The sequence below is a fragment of the Patella vulgata genome, chromosome 6 (assembly GCF_932274485.2).
Source record: "Patella vulgata chromosome 6, xgPatVulg1.2, whole genome shotgun sequence".
Taxonomy (NCBI): domain Eukaryota; kingdom Metazoa; phylum Mollusca; class Gastropoda; family Patellidae; genus Patella; species Patella vulgata.
In genome coordinates this window covers 48,992,072-49,006,949 of record NC_065884.2, presented here as the reverse complement: position 1 = coordinate 49,006,949, position 14,878 = coordinate 48,992,072, and the positions used below count along the sequence as shown (strand labels likewise).

The window sequence follows — 14,878 nt, the reverse complement described above, 5'->3', positions numbered from 1 at the left end:
ATATAGAATTTAACTACAGTACAAGAATTTGTCCTGACATTAATTACTTGCATATCCATTTAAGGTATGTACAACAACTTTTCTCTTATTACAAATTGCACGAGTATTAAATTGTACTGGTAGTACTCGCACAATATCCATTCGATATTGCATTGGTATTAATATCATGACATTAGTTCTAGATGTTATATTGGTTTTTGGCACAATTAATCTGGCAGAGGTATTATTCAAATATCATTTCTAGATATTAGATCTAAGGTATTACTTATATGATATCATGATTAAGTAATAGATCTTACACAGATATTACTTACATGATATCAACTCTAGGTACAAGGTCTTGTACAGGTATATCTGCTACTTCCTCAACTTCTTCTTCATCTTCACCACCATCAGCTGCTGGTGTTGAACCTCTGGTAGGTGGAGTAGGCTTCTGATCTTTAACCTTTTCAAATTCTGCATCTATCTGTTGCAGTAGAGCTGGCTTTTCACTTTCAAAAAACACACGTAGTGTAGGTCCCATATACATGTAGATAACACCACATAGAGTTATAGCAGAAGTTCGTACAGCCTGTAATTATATTAAATTAAGATCAATGATAGTTTTGAAGATTAAGAACAGAAACTATTAAAATTCCTCACATAAATATTGTATACTTATTTGTCAAGAGTGGATCAATCCAATCATCTTTCTAGATTTAGCGCTTTCCACACAAAATTACATAAATTTTACTATTACAAAAACTTCATACAAATAAATTGTCATAAGACCATAAAACTTACGGGATTAGTAGCAGCAAAAGCTTTCTTGATGGTTTCTAGCATTGGTTTAATATTTATCCTACAAAAAAAATTTAAAACATTTTTTCTTTAAAAGATGGAAAAGATAAATGGAATACCATCCACCCCACCCCCATCGCCACACTTCTTTTGATGAAACCTCAAAACAAATCTTGCAGTCTTTTCAGTTTGACTACCATTATTTTCTTCATTTATGTTTATTGGAATCAATACACAAATATCAAAGTGCAACATAATTTCAGTGTGAGAAATAGTCTTACTACTTACTTAAATCCAAATTCTTTTATTGACAATGCCAACCAGTTTAGAGCTTCAGACTGATTTTTAGGATTTTTCTGTATGAAAGCTAAACTTACAACCTGTAAGAAAATGATCATAGGTTGTTTATTTAGTGTTAGAAGCTAGATTTTTTTTTAATTACTGTGCTATAAATATAACTTAATAACTGTTTGCATTCTCTAGACCAATCTGATTAAAATACAGATCGATATTTCGTTTAAATGAAATATCCAATTTACACACAAACAATGTTTTCTGGTGAGCCTAAGTACAGGTGTTAAATTCAGTCTTGATGACAGATAGTTTAATTTACAACTCACCTCCTGGCTAACAAAATCTATACCGATAGCTTCAGCTATACAACTCAAAGCTTCTTGTGCTGCTCCACCATTTTTTACATCCCCAATTTTATCTACTATCTCTGATAAACAAAACTCTGCTGATCTTTTACTAAACGCAGCATTCTTAGCCAAATGTGCTATTAACTCTAATCTAAGCTTTAAAACCTGAACAATAACAATGCAATGCTGATTATTTATCAGGATTCAGACAACTTGTAATTTCTGGTTATTGTCTACATGACTATGTTTTCAAACAATATTCAATTTGGATGCTTAAAGCATACATTAAATTATCAATCAATTAATAGGGCTTTATCGAAAAAATGCAACAATCAGTAACAAATATTGGCTTAAACAAAAGCTTTGGCTGGTACAGGATTTGCTTTTTTCAGAGATGCTCATGATCACAATTTTGATGTTGGTTGCTGGTACCATGTCAGCATTGAAATCAAAGTATAAGGTGGTGTTTCTTACCTGAAAGTTTGTATCTTTAAGACCCGGTTTTCTATCAACAACTCGTACACACACTTGACATGGTATATCATCTTTACATAAACCTTTTACAACCTATAAATATCAAACAAAATATCAACAAAACAAATGAATTTCATAAGTATGCTGCCTTCTCAGGAGAGAATGTGCCCAATTCAGCTGAATGTATCTGTGTAATACAAAACCATTTTATTTCTTCTTTATTAAACTACTGAAAATCTGAAGTCAGTGAAATTAAACTAACACTTCTACTTGATGACTACTCATTTGATAAGAGTTCTTTTGGGGGGTAAATTGCTTAATATGTGTATTTTTGTCGTAAACATTATCTGGTGCCAGTATGTTAAGCAAATATCAAACATTTACCCAACACATAGAAAATTATTTTTTGGGGAATAAAAACTAATAGTTTGATGACCAACATATCAGCAAAGTGTGGTTATCCTCTCAAAAAGCATGGCAGATATACACACTGCTCTCCCTATTCGTTTTATTTTTCAGGTTTGAACCATTAAGATTAAGAGCTTCAATTTAAACAATATGCTTATAGTATAGACAAAGGTGATTATTGATTCAATATAGTAGCTAAAGAATAGAAATTATTGAAACCTGTGTGAATTTCTCCATTCCAGCTAATCTTTCTTTCCAGTTAGAACTAGTTAAACTAGTTAGTGTATCTCCTGGTAATAAACTGGCTGCTTTCTCTTCTACAGCTTCATCCTATAAATACACACACTTCATATTATCAGAACAGGGCCCTGTTTCACAAAAACTTAAGCTAAGCAAAATAGATTTTTTAACTAAAATCAAAATGAAATTTTAAATTTTATGTGTTTCACAAAGATCGATTGTAACTTAAAATGCAATTTTAATAGATCTTAGTTAAAATTGCTTGCACCCATGCAGTGCACATTTCCAGTGAGGGCACTTCGGAACTGAAATCTGTTGACAGCTTGAACTAACGATTACAATACCAATGGGGAGAGTTTCATACGCTGTAGGAATGTTTGCATATGTTCAGACAGTCGTAGATAGAGATGAAATAAATGAGTTTATTACGTATTATTCGTTTCGAAATGTATCGATGGGTTGGCCTTGAACTTGCCTGCCGCTATTGTGATGGTGGCATTTGATTTACTCGCAGGTTTCAATGGAAATAATGCATGTCAATAATGGGTTTTTTGATATCCATATTTATAGTATTTTTTATAGTGGCGGACTAGTGCACCTGCAGACTAGTGCTCCCCCAGCCCAGTGAGCATTCCCAAATAAAAATTTTATTGGTTGTTTTTTTGGGGGGGTCACCCTGTATCTTACTAAATTAAAATATTCCCCCCCCCCCCAAAAGATAAAATACCTTTGACTCGTAAAACTTCTCTGATTTACGTTGTGTATTAACGTAAGCCTTGATTAAGAAATAATAGTAAATTTATGATATTAAAATGTAATTTCAAATAGGGCTATGACATTTTTCAATAAAGACATTTGAGATTATTGATTTATCCTTTTACAAATCATCACAACCCCAAAACCATATGAGTAAATACCTTGCATATTATAGGCCTCTAGGCATTCTAATACCAAGAAATTGGCCAATTTAATCAATTGTAGACCTGCACGAAGATATTTCTTTATAGACAAGACAGGGTGCTTTTCTGTCCATGACATTAGATATGAAGTGACTTCAGATTTTTTTTTTTTCTGTCTGTTAATTATTTGAAAATAGTATAACTTATACTTGACTCATATGGTAATATATAAAACAATAACAATGAGTTTTGTTTACTGAGGTTTTGGGTGTTTTTTGTTCTTGGGGTTCTAATTTGGGGCATCATCTAATTGCTTAAATAGCCTTACAATAAAATAAACGGGTGGGTTGTAGCTGTATTTCACATGCTATGAAAAGAAATTGATTGAGATTTTTTTTTGTGAATGATGGGATGTTAAAATTATGTGACCCAGGCCATTGGCAATATTATTATTATCATTATTCCAAATCTATCTATATGTCACAATATATCTAACAATGCAGCCCTAATCAATGTTTGTTAATGTCGTGATTTTAAGTTAGGAGAGGCTGATGGCTGTCTTAAGTTAAAATTAATTTTAGTTAAAATTGTCCCTAAAATAGTTTAGTGAAACGCTACTATTTTAAGTTAAGATACAATTTTAACTTACAATATTATTTTTTTAGTGGATTTTATCTAAAATGCTTATAATCGTTTTGTGAAACTCATCTATCTTAAGTTAGGATGAAATTTAGTTAAAGAGTAAGACCATTTTAAGGAGATTGAAGTTTTTTGAAACAGGGCTCAGGTCAATATCAAATATTTCTCTCAATATTACTCTTAAAAAAATACCAGGTTAGATTCAAACACACATTGGAGATAATTTCTGTCTCCTTCAAATGAGTAGCTGTCACTGTGTTCCCCTTTGAAGACACTGCATTTTGTATTGGTATTGAGAGGGCTTGTATATTAGAATATCTCACCAAGATTTGGTACAAACCTCACAGAGATAACGCTAAACGAAGCCGAAAAATATCTAATTTATCATGCTGGTAATGCTTCCCCAATATTACAGATTTAAAACCCACAGAACAGCATTAAAAGCCTAGATAGATTTTGTATTTAAACTGAAGTAAACCAGATGGAACAATTTTATTTTTTGGCGAGCAGCAATATATACATCTAGCATCTGATACCACCTGTTAGTTAAGGAGTTTACAAAGATAAATTAATTTATTTTTCTTGTGCTTTGTAAATTGTATTTCTAAGGTGCACGATCCTGTCTTAAATCCTATACTATTACTATATCAATGTATTAGAAAAATCCACCCACTTCACCAAAATATGGTATCTTGACAGACTGCATAATAAGTTTCTAAATCATCTTGAGCGTGCCCTTGGAGGGTAAGCACACACCTTCAGTGCCCGCACCATAACTATCAAGCATTAAAACCAGAGCACAAAATTGATAGTAGACAGTATGTACTCTTTGCTGTATCAATTACTTTAAAATAGAACTACACATAAAACTTACAGATAATGCATTTTCAATAACTTCTTCTTTACTTCCACCTTTCTTTCCTTTACCTTTAACTGGTGCTTTCTTTTTACCTCCCTGTAGATAATATTATTATATATATCTTTTATTAAGAATTGCATGTGAAATTTATCTGTAAACTTTTATCAGAAAGAAGTGGACAGGGGGTTGAATATCCACTCAACAGGACTAAGCACGCGGACTCAAAACACTTTCATTTTCTCTTATCTAGTGACAGTCAATTCATTTTTTGAATTGTCAGATATCCTTCCACAGTCTCATATAACAACTTTTGGTCTTTGAAGGAATTATTAGTGGGCAGAAATTCGCCAGTGTATATGTTATCACTTGTCACTCCAGTCAGTTATATAGAAGGATAACTTGTGTTTTCCTTTTGCGTTCGTCACTTCCGTTTTTTTAAATCTTCATAACGCATCTATCGTAGAAATGATCTCTGTATTGTCATTTAAATCCCCCATGTCATTTCATTTCAAATGTTTCAATTATTGAAGATGGAGGAAATAAGCTTTATCTTAGTTCTAGAATTAACAACTATCATAGAATTTAGAAATACATGAGTAAGTGCTAGTGGACGTGTGTATAAATAAAGGTTATATCTACTATGTGTTACTTACAGCACTAGGTTTAGAAGCAGGTTTAGAGCCGGTGTCAGACTAGTGAAAATACAAAACAACATTACATAAGTGCATTATAACATAAAATAGGTGACCCATTAGCATTTGATAAATCTACATGATGTATCAATAAGTATAATTCCTGTCTAATTTTGACTGCTTATAGTCTACTGGCTAATCCTATAGTTTGTTTCACCTGCTTTTTCCTACTTCCTGTTTAAATAAATACATTTTAGTCGGTTTAGAATGAATTTTGTTCCAGGTTAATTTTGCTGTAAATTCTACACAGTAAATCAAACCATTGTTAACCATCGTTATTTGGCACATAAAATGCTGTTCTGTTCAGTCCAACAGAGCTGGTATTGGAAGTTAAAAAAAGGGGGGTACATGAGTTGCTAATGATGGTTTCAGATAGGCTTGTTAATTAGATGTGCCAACATCTATAAGGATTCAAGAATAATAAAAAAATAACTGTATGGCAGTGAACACATATAAGCACAATAACTAAATTGCTGTCAGTGATCCACAGATTTCATTTGTGAGATACACAATATAATCAATCTCATTAAAACACATCTATATTTCGTTTCGTTTTTTTTATACTTTCGATGGCCTACACTACATGAAGATCTGGCCGGTTGTAGCGATAGGTCGGGTAAGAGGTCATACGAGCGGCTTTTGACCCTATGACGTCAGACATTTGATTAACCAATCAGCATTGATGTGTTACTAGTGGATTACCCACAGTTCCATGCCAATCACGCCTAAAGCTTGCCGTAACCGACCGTTTCATTGGCTAATAGCTCACATCATTCTGAATACGTCAATGATTATGATAACAACTCTTCCAGATAAAAGTGTAGTAAAGACAAGTTAAATGAAATTTTGAACTATAAACTATAGGATCTGTGTTTTAATCAGATTGCAATAGAATATTTTACAAAAATAACTAAAGAACATAAAGAGTACGTACTGGTGGTTTAGATTCTGGAGGCTGAAAACACAACAAATAAATAAACAAATGTGAAAGAAAACCATGTATATGCTTACAATATTTTACCAAAGAAAATACAGAAAGTTTTGCTTTATCTCATTCCACTAAAAATCTTGATCCAAAATTTAACATACAGAACTTCCAGTAGTCAGGTAGGAAATTGAATGATCACAGAGATGATGTCATTTCTGTTAGCCTAAATGTTGTATGTCAAAAATTCAAATTTATGTACTTTCTTAACAAATCAGTTACAGCAATTGTTCTCTTATAACTGCAATGTCCAGATCTTTGATGACACAGCTAGAATGCTGGATTTTTCTTATCTGGATTCTATATTTTCTTCAGTAAAATATCTAACAAATAAACCACAATATCAAAGGCAATTTAAAATTAACTGGGTACATGGGATCGTCATTTTATAAAATGATTTGGTGGTTGGGTTATGGAAATCTTGAAAAAAATGCTCTGTTATTATTTACAATTCTATTGCTGGAGGTGTGAATAAAATACATATTAATTCGTAGATGGGGGAACAGGGGAGAGGTTCTACAAAACATTGTGTTCGACCCCACCCAGTTAATATTAAATTCAATAGCCTTATACATATAACACATCTATAACACTGGCACAATACAATATGTGAACATTAAGCTTTAAATGAAAATATGAACACACTGCTTCTAGAAATACACAGATGTATTAAAACAAACCCTGTATCTTCTCGTCTGCTTCATTGAAAGATATAATAATATAGTGGAATTAATATTGGATCTGAAATGTTCTGTAAAAGCAATTTCAAACATTTTCTCTTGGCAATGCCATTTTGTATTCCGTACATCTATTTTACCATAAAATAACTACTAGACCTATTTGACTTAGTTTGAAATTTAAAATGTCCATTTCACTTCAATTTTTTTAGTTTGAATGTAAACTATCCAGCTTTAGCATAATCTTTTGAAACAAAAAATTGAACTGTGTAGATTCTGTCTCATCACTTTCAATTCAATACCATAACCCAATTCAAAGATGTCATATTTGATTTCAACTAATAAAACCAGAATTTTAGATTTTTATTAGAAATTCTATTTCCAACATTAGTAACAAATAATACCTTGGTAACTTTAGCACTATTGGGTTTAACAACTTTTGGTTCAGACATTTTGGGTGCAGCTGCTGCTCCTCCACCTCGGGGTTCACCTTTAGCATTTAACAGTACAGCATTAGTACAACATTCTTGAATCTGGAAGAAAGTAAATTTTATATGCAATTAATGATTTTTGTTCAATTTTATTTTTTCACTTTGCAGTTGAAGACAGTTTTACATGTAATGGGAGAAAAGCAAGTGATATTTGCACACATTTTTTTTTCAATTGTGAATTTTTCCAAGTGATCCAACAATAGTGTATGTGATGCAATACAGTAAATCTATTTCATCAATTTGATTATTAATCTGAATTAATATAAATACCTTGGTCAATTTAATAGGATCAATATCCACTAGGAAAGGAGCTATATTTTTTTCTGTGACAACTTTCATAGCTGTACCTAATGCTTGAAATGATGCTTCTCTCACTTCCCCTGTAGTATCATTTACAGTCTGGAAATACAATTACTTATTATTTCCTATCTTTATAAAATTCAATAACAATAGAAAGGCATATACAGAAATGAATTAGGGTTTAACATCCTACTTTTATGCACCGACTGGGCTAATGAAGATGGGCATACACCATGCAGTATGCTATGAGGGATGGAGATTTTGCCCAGACAGTGGAGCTGCTGCTTACTCTTATACCGAATTTCAATTGTCAAGGGTTTTTTTAATTTTTTTTTACGTTAACACCAAAGTGTACATGGGACCCCGTTTTTTTTTTTTGTATACAATCGAACAATAAATTTTGAATGTGTGTAAACGAACAGTAAACAAAATTGTACATAGGTTTTACTGTCTAAAATAATTTCAAAATAAATTCCCCCACATCATTAATTTTCCTGTCCGTCCCAGCAATTACATAGAGCACATGCAACATTAACTTACAAACTCTGTGAAACAACATGAACTAACTAAATGTCAAACCCCATAAACAGCTTCCAACAAATTTTCTATATTTCAGCAAAGTCTAAAAGTTTATTAAATAATAGAAAGATAGTTATTTTACCTTTAGTAAACTGGTGCAAAATATTTTTAACATCTTTTTGGGTAGACTAGATTGAGTACATCTACAGAAACAACGACCTAGTAATAATGCTGTCTCAGCTCGAATTTGTGGATTTTTATTTTCTAATGCAGCCACAGCATCTTCAGTCATCACCTCTAAATTAGTCTGGAATTAATCAAATTAATAAACTTAAAAATGAAGTTTAACATACTACTTTTCTGCTGCGACTGGGCTACACCATACAGTATTTTTGAGGAAATTTTGCCTGGAAAGCTGCGCTACAGCCTACTTTTATATAGAAATCCAAGTACCAAGGGTTCTTTTACGTGCAGGACGATGTGTACACGTGACGTTTTTTTTGTTCAATCTGAACAACTATATGTTGTCACTGTGCTGCATCACCGACAAGGGGGAACCATGCCAGAACATCCCGATGAACTTCTAGGCCAACACAGGATATAATTATTTGAATTCTGATAGCCACACTATGCTAAAGTGTTCTATAGATATAAGATAAATACTTACGGTAAGATACACAGCATCACTAGCTTCTCTTAAAGCTGCTACTACTGTTGGTTTCTTTTCTTTAAATTTATCTATTATAGTTGACATACTCTATATTTAATAAATATTTCATTCTTTTAAAATATATGATCTACATTATAAACATTGTATTTTAAACTTTAAAGAACAGCTAATAGCAGCAATTTAATTTTCAGCTATATTCTCAATATCTTACTGAGCAATACAAAGTAAAATCATCATTTTTGAGAAATAATGTCTAATGCAAATCTCCATCAATTAGTTCGTTAGTTACTGAATAAAATTGAAAGTAATAAAATAGTGATTGTCATTAGAATACATTTTATGTCATTTGAAAAGCATATAACCAAATCAAGGCAGTCCTTCATCCACTAATAGACTGTGACCCCTGCAAAAAATCATTTACTCGTCGACTGTGACCCCCAAAAACTTTAAAATTTAATTTATTCTCACATTAGCTGCATATGGTGCAAACTTTTTTCGAAGACCTTTAGCAATACCAGCTAGGCATTTTCCTGCAAGGGCTACCAACATAACATTGGTATCTTTAGCAATAACCTGAAACATAAAACAATGTTGTTAAATTTGAATATAGTGTTGTCCTTTGTGATTAGTATATTTTCCTCAACGATATCAAAGTGTTTCAACGGTACGTAGTTTCAGTTTGTTTGACTGGGCAACAAATATAAATAGATGTTAAATGAATTTCACCAAAAACAACGAAATTAAAATTATAATATAAAGTATGAGAGCTGTTATATAATGATAAATTATTGAATAAATTGTCTTGTGACCATCGAGTATTGGTATCCATCCGATAGTCCTACTCAAATGTCCCCATTTATTCACTATAGTCACTAACACTGTAACCCGGGTATCATTTAATCTTGTGTATTTAGCACTAATTTCTTTCACATTCATTTAATATCAAATCTTTGTTTAAAAATTTGCAAAAATCATTTAAAATCATCCAAAATCATCTAATTTGTACTTGTGTCCAATTTAAAGCTGACTGATTAATTTTGATATTGAGTGTCCAATTTACAAGTGACAAAATTTGTTACTTTAATGTCAAAACACGCAAAATTGACATTTTTCAACCTATAATTATGAAATTAATAAAAAGATCAGGTACATAAAATTATATCAAACCAAACGATAAGATATCGGCTTTCAAAATCAGTTAAAATATTACAAAAGATTAAATAGGGACTATTTGACATTAAGTTGAATAAAGGTTACAAATTAAAAAAAAAAAAAAACACTTTCTTCCAACGCGAGCAATGGAGTTGTGACACCTATTTGAATGGACCTTTTATTACCTTTAGAACACATTTGAGTAATGGAGCAAAATCTCCATTTTCGATCTTAGGATTATCAGCAAGCCTCTGTAAAGCTTCTAAAGCTTCTTTTCTTTCTTGCCATTTCTTGGCTTCCTACAATAAAAAAAACAAAAAACAGATATTAACATCTTCTGTCAACACTTATGGCATATTTTATTATAAATGGTACCAGTGGGTATTAAACAAACGTAACAGTTTGGGTTTTTTTAGAAAAAGGAAAGAACTTTTAATAAATATTTTTTCTTATCTTCAAAATCAGCACATAAAAAAAAACATATAAAATACTTAATAGCAGGTTTATTGATGCATTTTTTGATTAAAATAAATTACAAATATTTTAAGATAGACATTTTTCCCATCATTTCATTTCCAAGATTTTAGAATATTTTGAAATAACATTTATTTTAATTTGTTTTTGCATAATTATAATGGTTAGTGTGTCTTCTTTAAAACAGACATAAAAATATACTGATGAGAAAAATAAACGATCTGAAAATTGATTTGTTCAAACCTCAGTTAAAAATTGACTGGTTTGTCCATCCACTACATATATTTGTCTTGTCTTGTCACATGGAAAAATATTTGTCCCTTTCTGGAATGGCTGTTTATGTTTTAGTATATGTCGTTTAAAAATGGCGGAAAATTAGATTGAAAAATCAAATTTCTATGCTTATATTTAAATAATTTTGCTAGTAACGTTTCATCCAATTTGTGTCTTCCAGTTACAGTAAAACTTTAGTGTTATTCTAATAATTCTTTTCAGCTACTTCATACTACATGATAGAATTGGAATAACCATTGCACACGAAATTTGTGCGTAGTCTCGATCTATCACACAGGAGATTGTAATGTGACACAGGTAGGCGATCATTTGTTATTATTACAGCTGTATGTCTGAAAATGTTATGTTAGCCCTCTTGATACACAAGATCTTTAGCAAAAGACCCATATTTTAAGTTGCGTTAAAATCGGATAAAAATTGTGACCTGTACACAGTCCACATAAACAATTGTGGACGGACAGACAGACAGGGGCGACGGCATAATACGTCCACATAAAAATGAGGACGTATAAATACTAAATAGTATATATTCTTCTATAACATTAGCACATGCTTTTAAAATAATGTTTTGTACGATTTTAAAGTTAAAGCTTGCTTCATTGCGTATAAAAACAATAATTCCAGTTATTTATAAAATGTCCATGTCTGTCCTTATGTAACATTAGCAAAATTTGCATTTTCAGTAAATGTCTGAATTTTAGGTTATCAAAATATATGCTTTTATATTAATCGTACATTCTTATTAATATGCTTTATTTTTCATATAAAACTGTCAGTGACTAATTACATTAACACTATATAGAAATTTTCTTCAAATTGTAGAGCTAATGTTACAAATTTGCCAATGCACTCTAAGAGCGTGTCCGTGAGAAAACCATGCAGAAGGTGCTAAGACTTCAATCACAGATTTTGACCAAATTTGGTTTATAAGTTGGGATAGTCCCAAAACACATAAATGTACAATATCAGATAAATCTTTCAAATCCTGCCTGAGAAAATTGAAAAAATATTTTTCATATGGTGAAATTACCAAAATCTGTCTTTTCTCAAATACCAACTTTGGCAAGTCCTTACACCTTTACTATACGTAGCAGAGAGACCAAACTCACACAGTTTGTAGATGACTCACTGCTGTTACCACAAAATTAACTTCAGACGATTCTGGCGACCGAGATTTGTATACGGACTGGATATCAAAGCCTGTCTAAATTCCCCATTTTTCGTCACCCAAAGTTTGACGCCCTATAGCTACTTCTTTCCTGGGGTGGGTTTAAAAAATTTATGCTCACGTGAACAAGCAACCTCCCAATATTTGATACAAAAAATAAAAATGACCGGAATCGACTTGACAAAAACTAGGTAAAGGAAACAATAACCCATGAAATTAACCTTTAATTTCCCTATTTTGGAGATATTTAACCGTAGCAGATAAAAAAACCCTAACAATTTATTTTCCTTTTCATTCATATGGTGTTTACTACCAGCACTAAAATACATTAGTATCTGTTTTATAAAAATGTCTTGAAAAAAAAATACTTTCAAAGGCCTCTAATCGTTCATGGCTCATCTGGCGCCGACGGGAATTGGCTTCTGCAGTTGTCCAGTTGTGCTCAATCTTAACAAACATATCCATTACTCTCAAATAGACATTATTTTAAATAAAATAATCCAAACAAAAATGAAAAATTCACCTAAAAGTGAGATTCGAACCACCAACCGCATGACCGTGGGCCCTGTTCAGGGGGTTTGCCTAGGGCCTCTCTTATTCTAAATCCGGCCCTGAAGGTGCAGCTGACGGTGCCCGAGAGCCGTAGCTACCATACTACACTGTTCAACGTCGCCCACTTCGACGTAAGGCTTCGTTGCCGTTAATATTTAAGCTTCCACATTTCTGTATTGTAGAAATCAGTGGATGTGTCCCAAAATGAATAGTGGAAACATGCTCTGAAATTAAACATTTTGTAGCCATTTTCGGTAACCTGTTGGAAAATGAAATCTTAAAGAGACAACAAATATGTTAAAGGGACAATACGACAATACCAAATCTTCTATACTAATATTTGTGACTGTCGTTTGTCTGTCTGTCTGTTCGGGGTTGGCGGCTACACTAGGTCTGCCCCGAGTCTGAAATTTGGGGTATAGGGGTAGCTCGGACCGGGAAGTAATATAGGCCAGGTGGCGTTAGTCTACCACTTCCAGTTTCGGGGTTATGACCCCCGAGCGAAGCCGGGCATTCTTCTTGTATACAATAAATACAAATACAGTGGACTCTGTCACATCCGATCTCTGATCACTTCGGATTGCTGTGACATCCGACATGATTTTCATGTCCCGATTTATTTCCTTATTACTTCAGCCAAAAAATCGCTGGTAAATCCGAATTCTGTATGTTCCGGATTCCGACATCAATCAGCCGTCCCATCACATAATTTCCATTGAATCGGCACTATATAATCCGTACTTCAAACGGTGGGTGTGAAGCATCCAATTATCGGTGAGATTAAAACTCAATGGGTGTGAAGCCAGAAAAGATTAACAAGCAATCACCAATCAATTATCGGTGAGATTAAAACTCGCACGCGCCGGTCTGTGCTGATTACTTTGATAATGTTATAAATTCTTTGTTGATTTTTTTACAATTTATAATCTCTTGTAAGAGTGCGCTTGGTTTTTGATTTTAGTTACTCATGTCAAATACCGCGACATTATATAAAAATTGCCGCGATTGAAGAATCATTATACATTATTGTATTCAAAATGTCTGAACGTCATGCAAAGCGTGCCAGAACAGATTTGACATTAGATGTAAAGCGGCAACGTATAGCAGATTTCGAGAAAGTTTCACGACCTGCGCAGAAGCATCCAATTATCGGTGAGATTAAAACTCAATGGGTGTGAAGCCAGAAAAGATTAACAAGCAATCACCAATCAATTATCGGTGAGATTAAAACTCGCAATTGACGCGATTGAAGAATCATTATTATACATTATTGTATTCAAAATGTCTGAACGTCATGCAAAGCGTGCCAGAACAGATTTGACATTAGATGTAAAGCGGCAACGTATAGCAGATTTCGAGAAAGTTTCACGACCTGCGCAGAAGCATCCAATTATCGGTGAGATTAAAACTCAATGGGTGTGAAGCCAGAAAAGATTAACAAGCAATCACCAATCAATTATCGGTGAGATTAAAACTCGCAAGCGCCGGTCTGTGCTGATTACTTTGATAATGTTATAAATTCTTTGTTGATTTTTTTACAATTTATAATCTCTTGTAAGAGTGCGCTTGGTTTTTGATTTTAGTTACTCATGTCAAATACCGCGACATTATATAAAAATTGCCGCGATTGAAGAATCATTATACATTATTGTATTCAAAATGTCTGAACGTCATGCAAAGCGTGCCAGAACAGATTTGACATTAGATGTAAAGCGGCAACGTATAGCAGATTTCGAGAAAGTTTCACGACCTGCGCAGAAGGATTTAGCCGTTAAGTATTCAATTGGCCGAGCTACAGTGTCAGACATATTAAAGCGTATAGATGAATTTAAACAGAAGTTTGCCGATAATTTAAACTGCAGTAAGAAACGATTTTACACCAATTATTTAATGTAATAAAATTTTGAAAGTACAGAAAAGTTTATCATTTATAAAGGGAATAGCATTCTGGTGATTCGAAGCTA

General features: G+C 32.6%; 1 protein-coding gene across 1 annotated transcript in view; it reads right to left on the bottom strand.

Annotated features, from left to right (window-relative positions):
- LOC126824360 (cytoskeleton-associated protein 5-A) overlaps positions 1 to 14,878 on the bottom strand; it is a 49,602-nt gene that overhangs the window by 20,173 nt on the left and 14,551 nt on the right. Inside the window, exons 9-23 of the mRNA XM_056101804.1 lie at positions 10,612 to 10,725; positions 9,743 to 9,847; positions 9,272 to 9,361; positions 8,747 to 8,911; positions 8,056 to 8,184; positions 7,699 to 7,827; positions 6,567 to 6,587; positions 5,594 to 5,632; positions 4,956 to 5,036; positions 2,523 to 2,633; positions 1,896 to 1,988; positions 1,401 to 1,586; positions 1,069 to 1,160; positions 784 to 841; positions 315 to 571 (exon numbers count right to left, since the gene is read on the bottom strand). Of these exons, the coding sequence (XP_055957779.1) occupies positions 315 to 571; positions 784 to 841; positions 1,069 to 1,160; positions 1,401 to 1,586; positions 1,896 to 1,988; positions 2,523 to 2,633; positions 4,956 to 5,036; positions 5,594 to 5,632; positions 6,567 to 6,587; positions 7,699 to 7,827; positions 8,056 to 8,184; positions 8,747 to 8,911; positions 9,272 to 9,361; positions 9,743 to 9,847; positions 10,612 to 10,725 (1,670 nt within the window). The remainder of the gene's footprint in view (positions 1 to 314; positions 572 to 783; positions 842 to 1,068; positions 1,161 to 1,400; positions 1,587 to 1,895; positions 1,989 to 2,522; positions 2,634 to 4,955; positions 5,037 to 5,593; positions 5,633 to 6,566; positions 6,588 to 7,698; positions 7,828 to 8,055; positions 8,185 to 8,746; positions 8,912 to 9,271; positions 9,362 to 9,742; positions 9,848 to 10,611; positions 10,726 to 14,878) is intronic.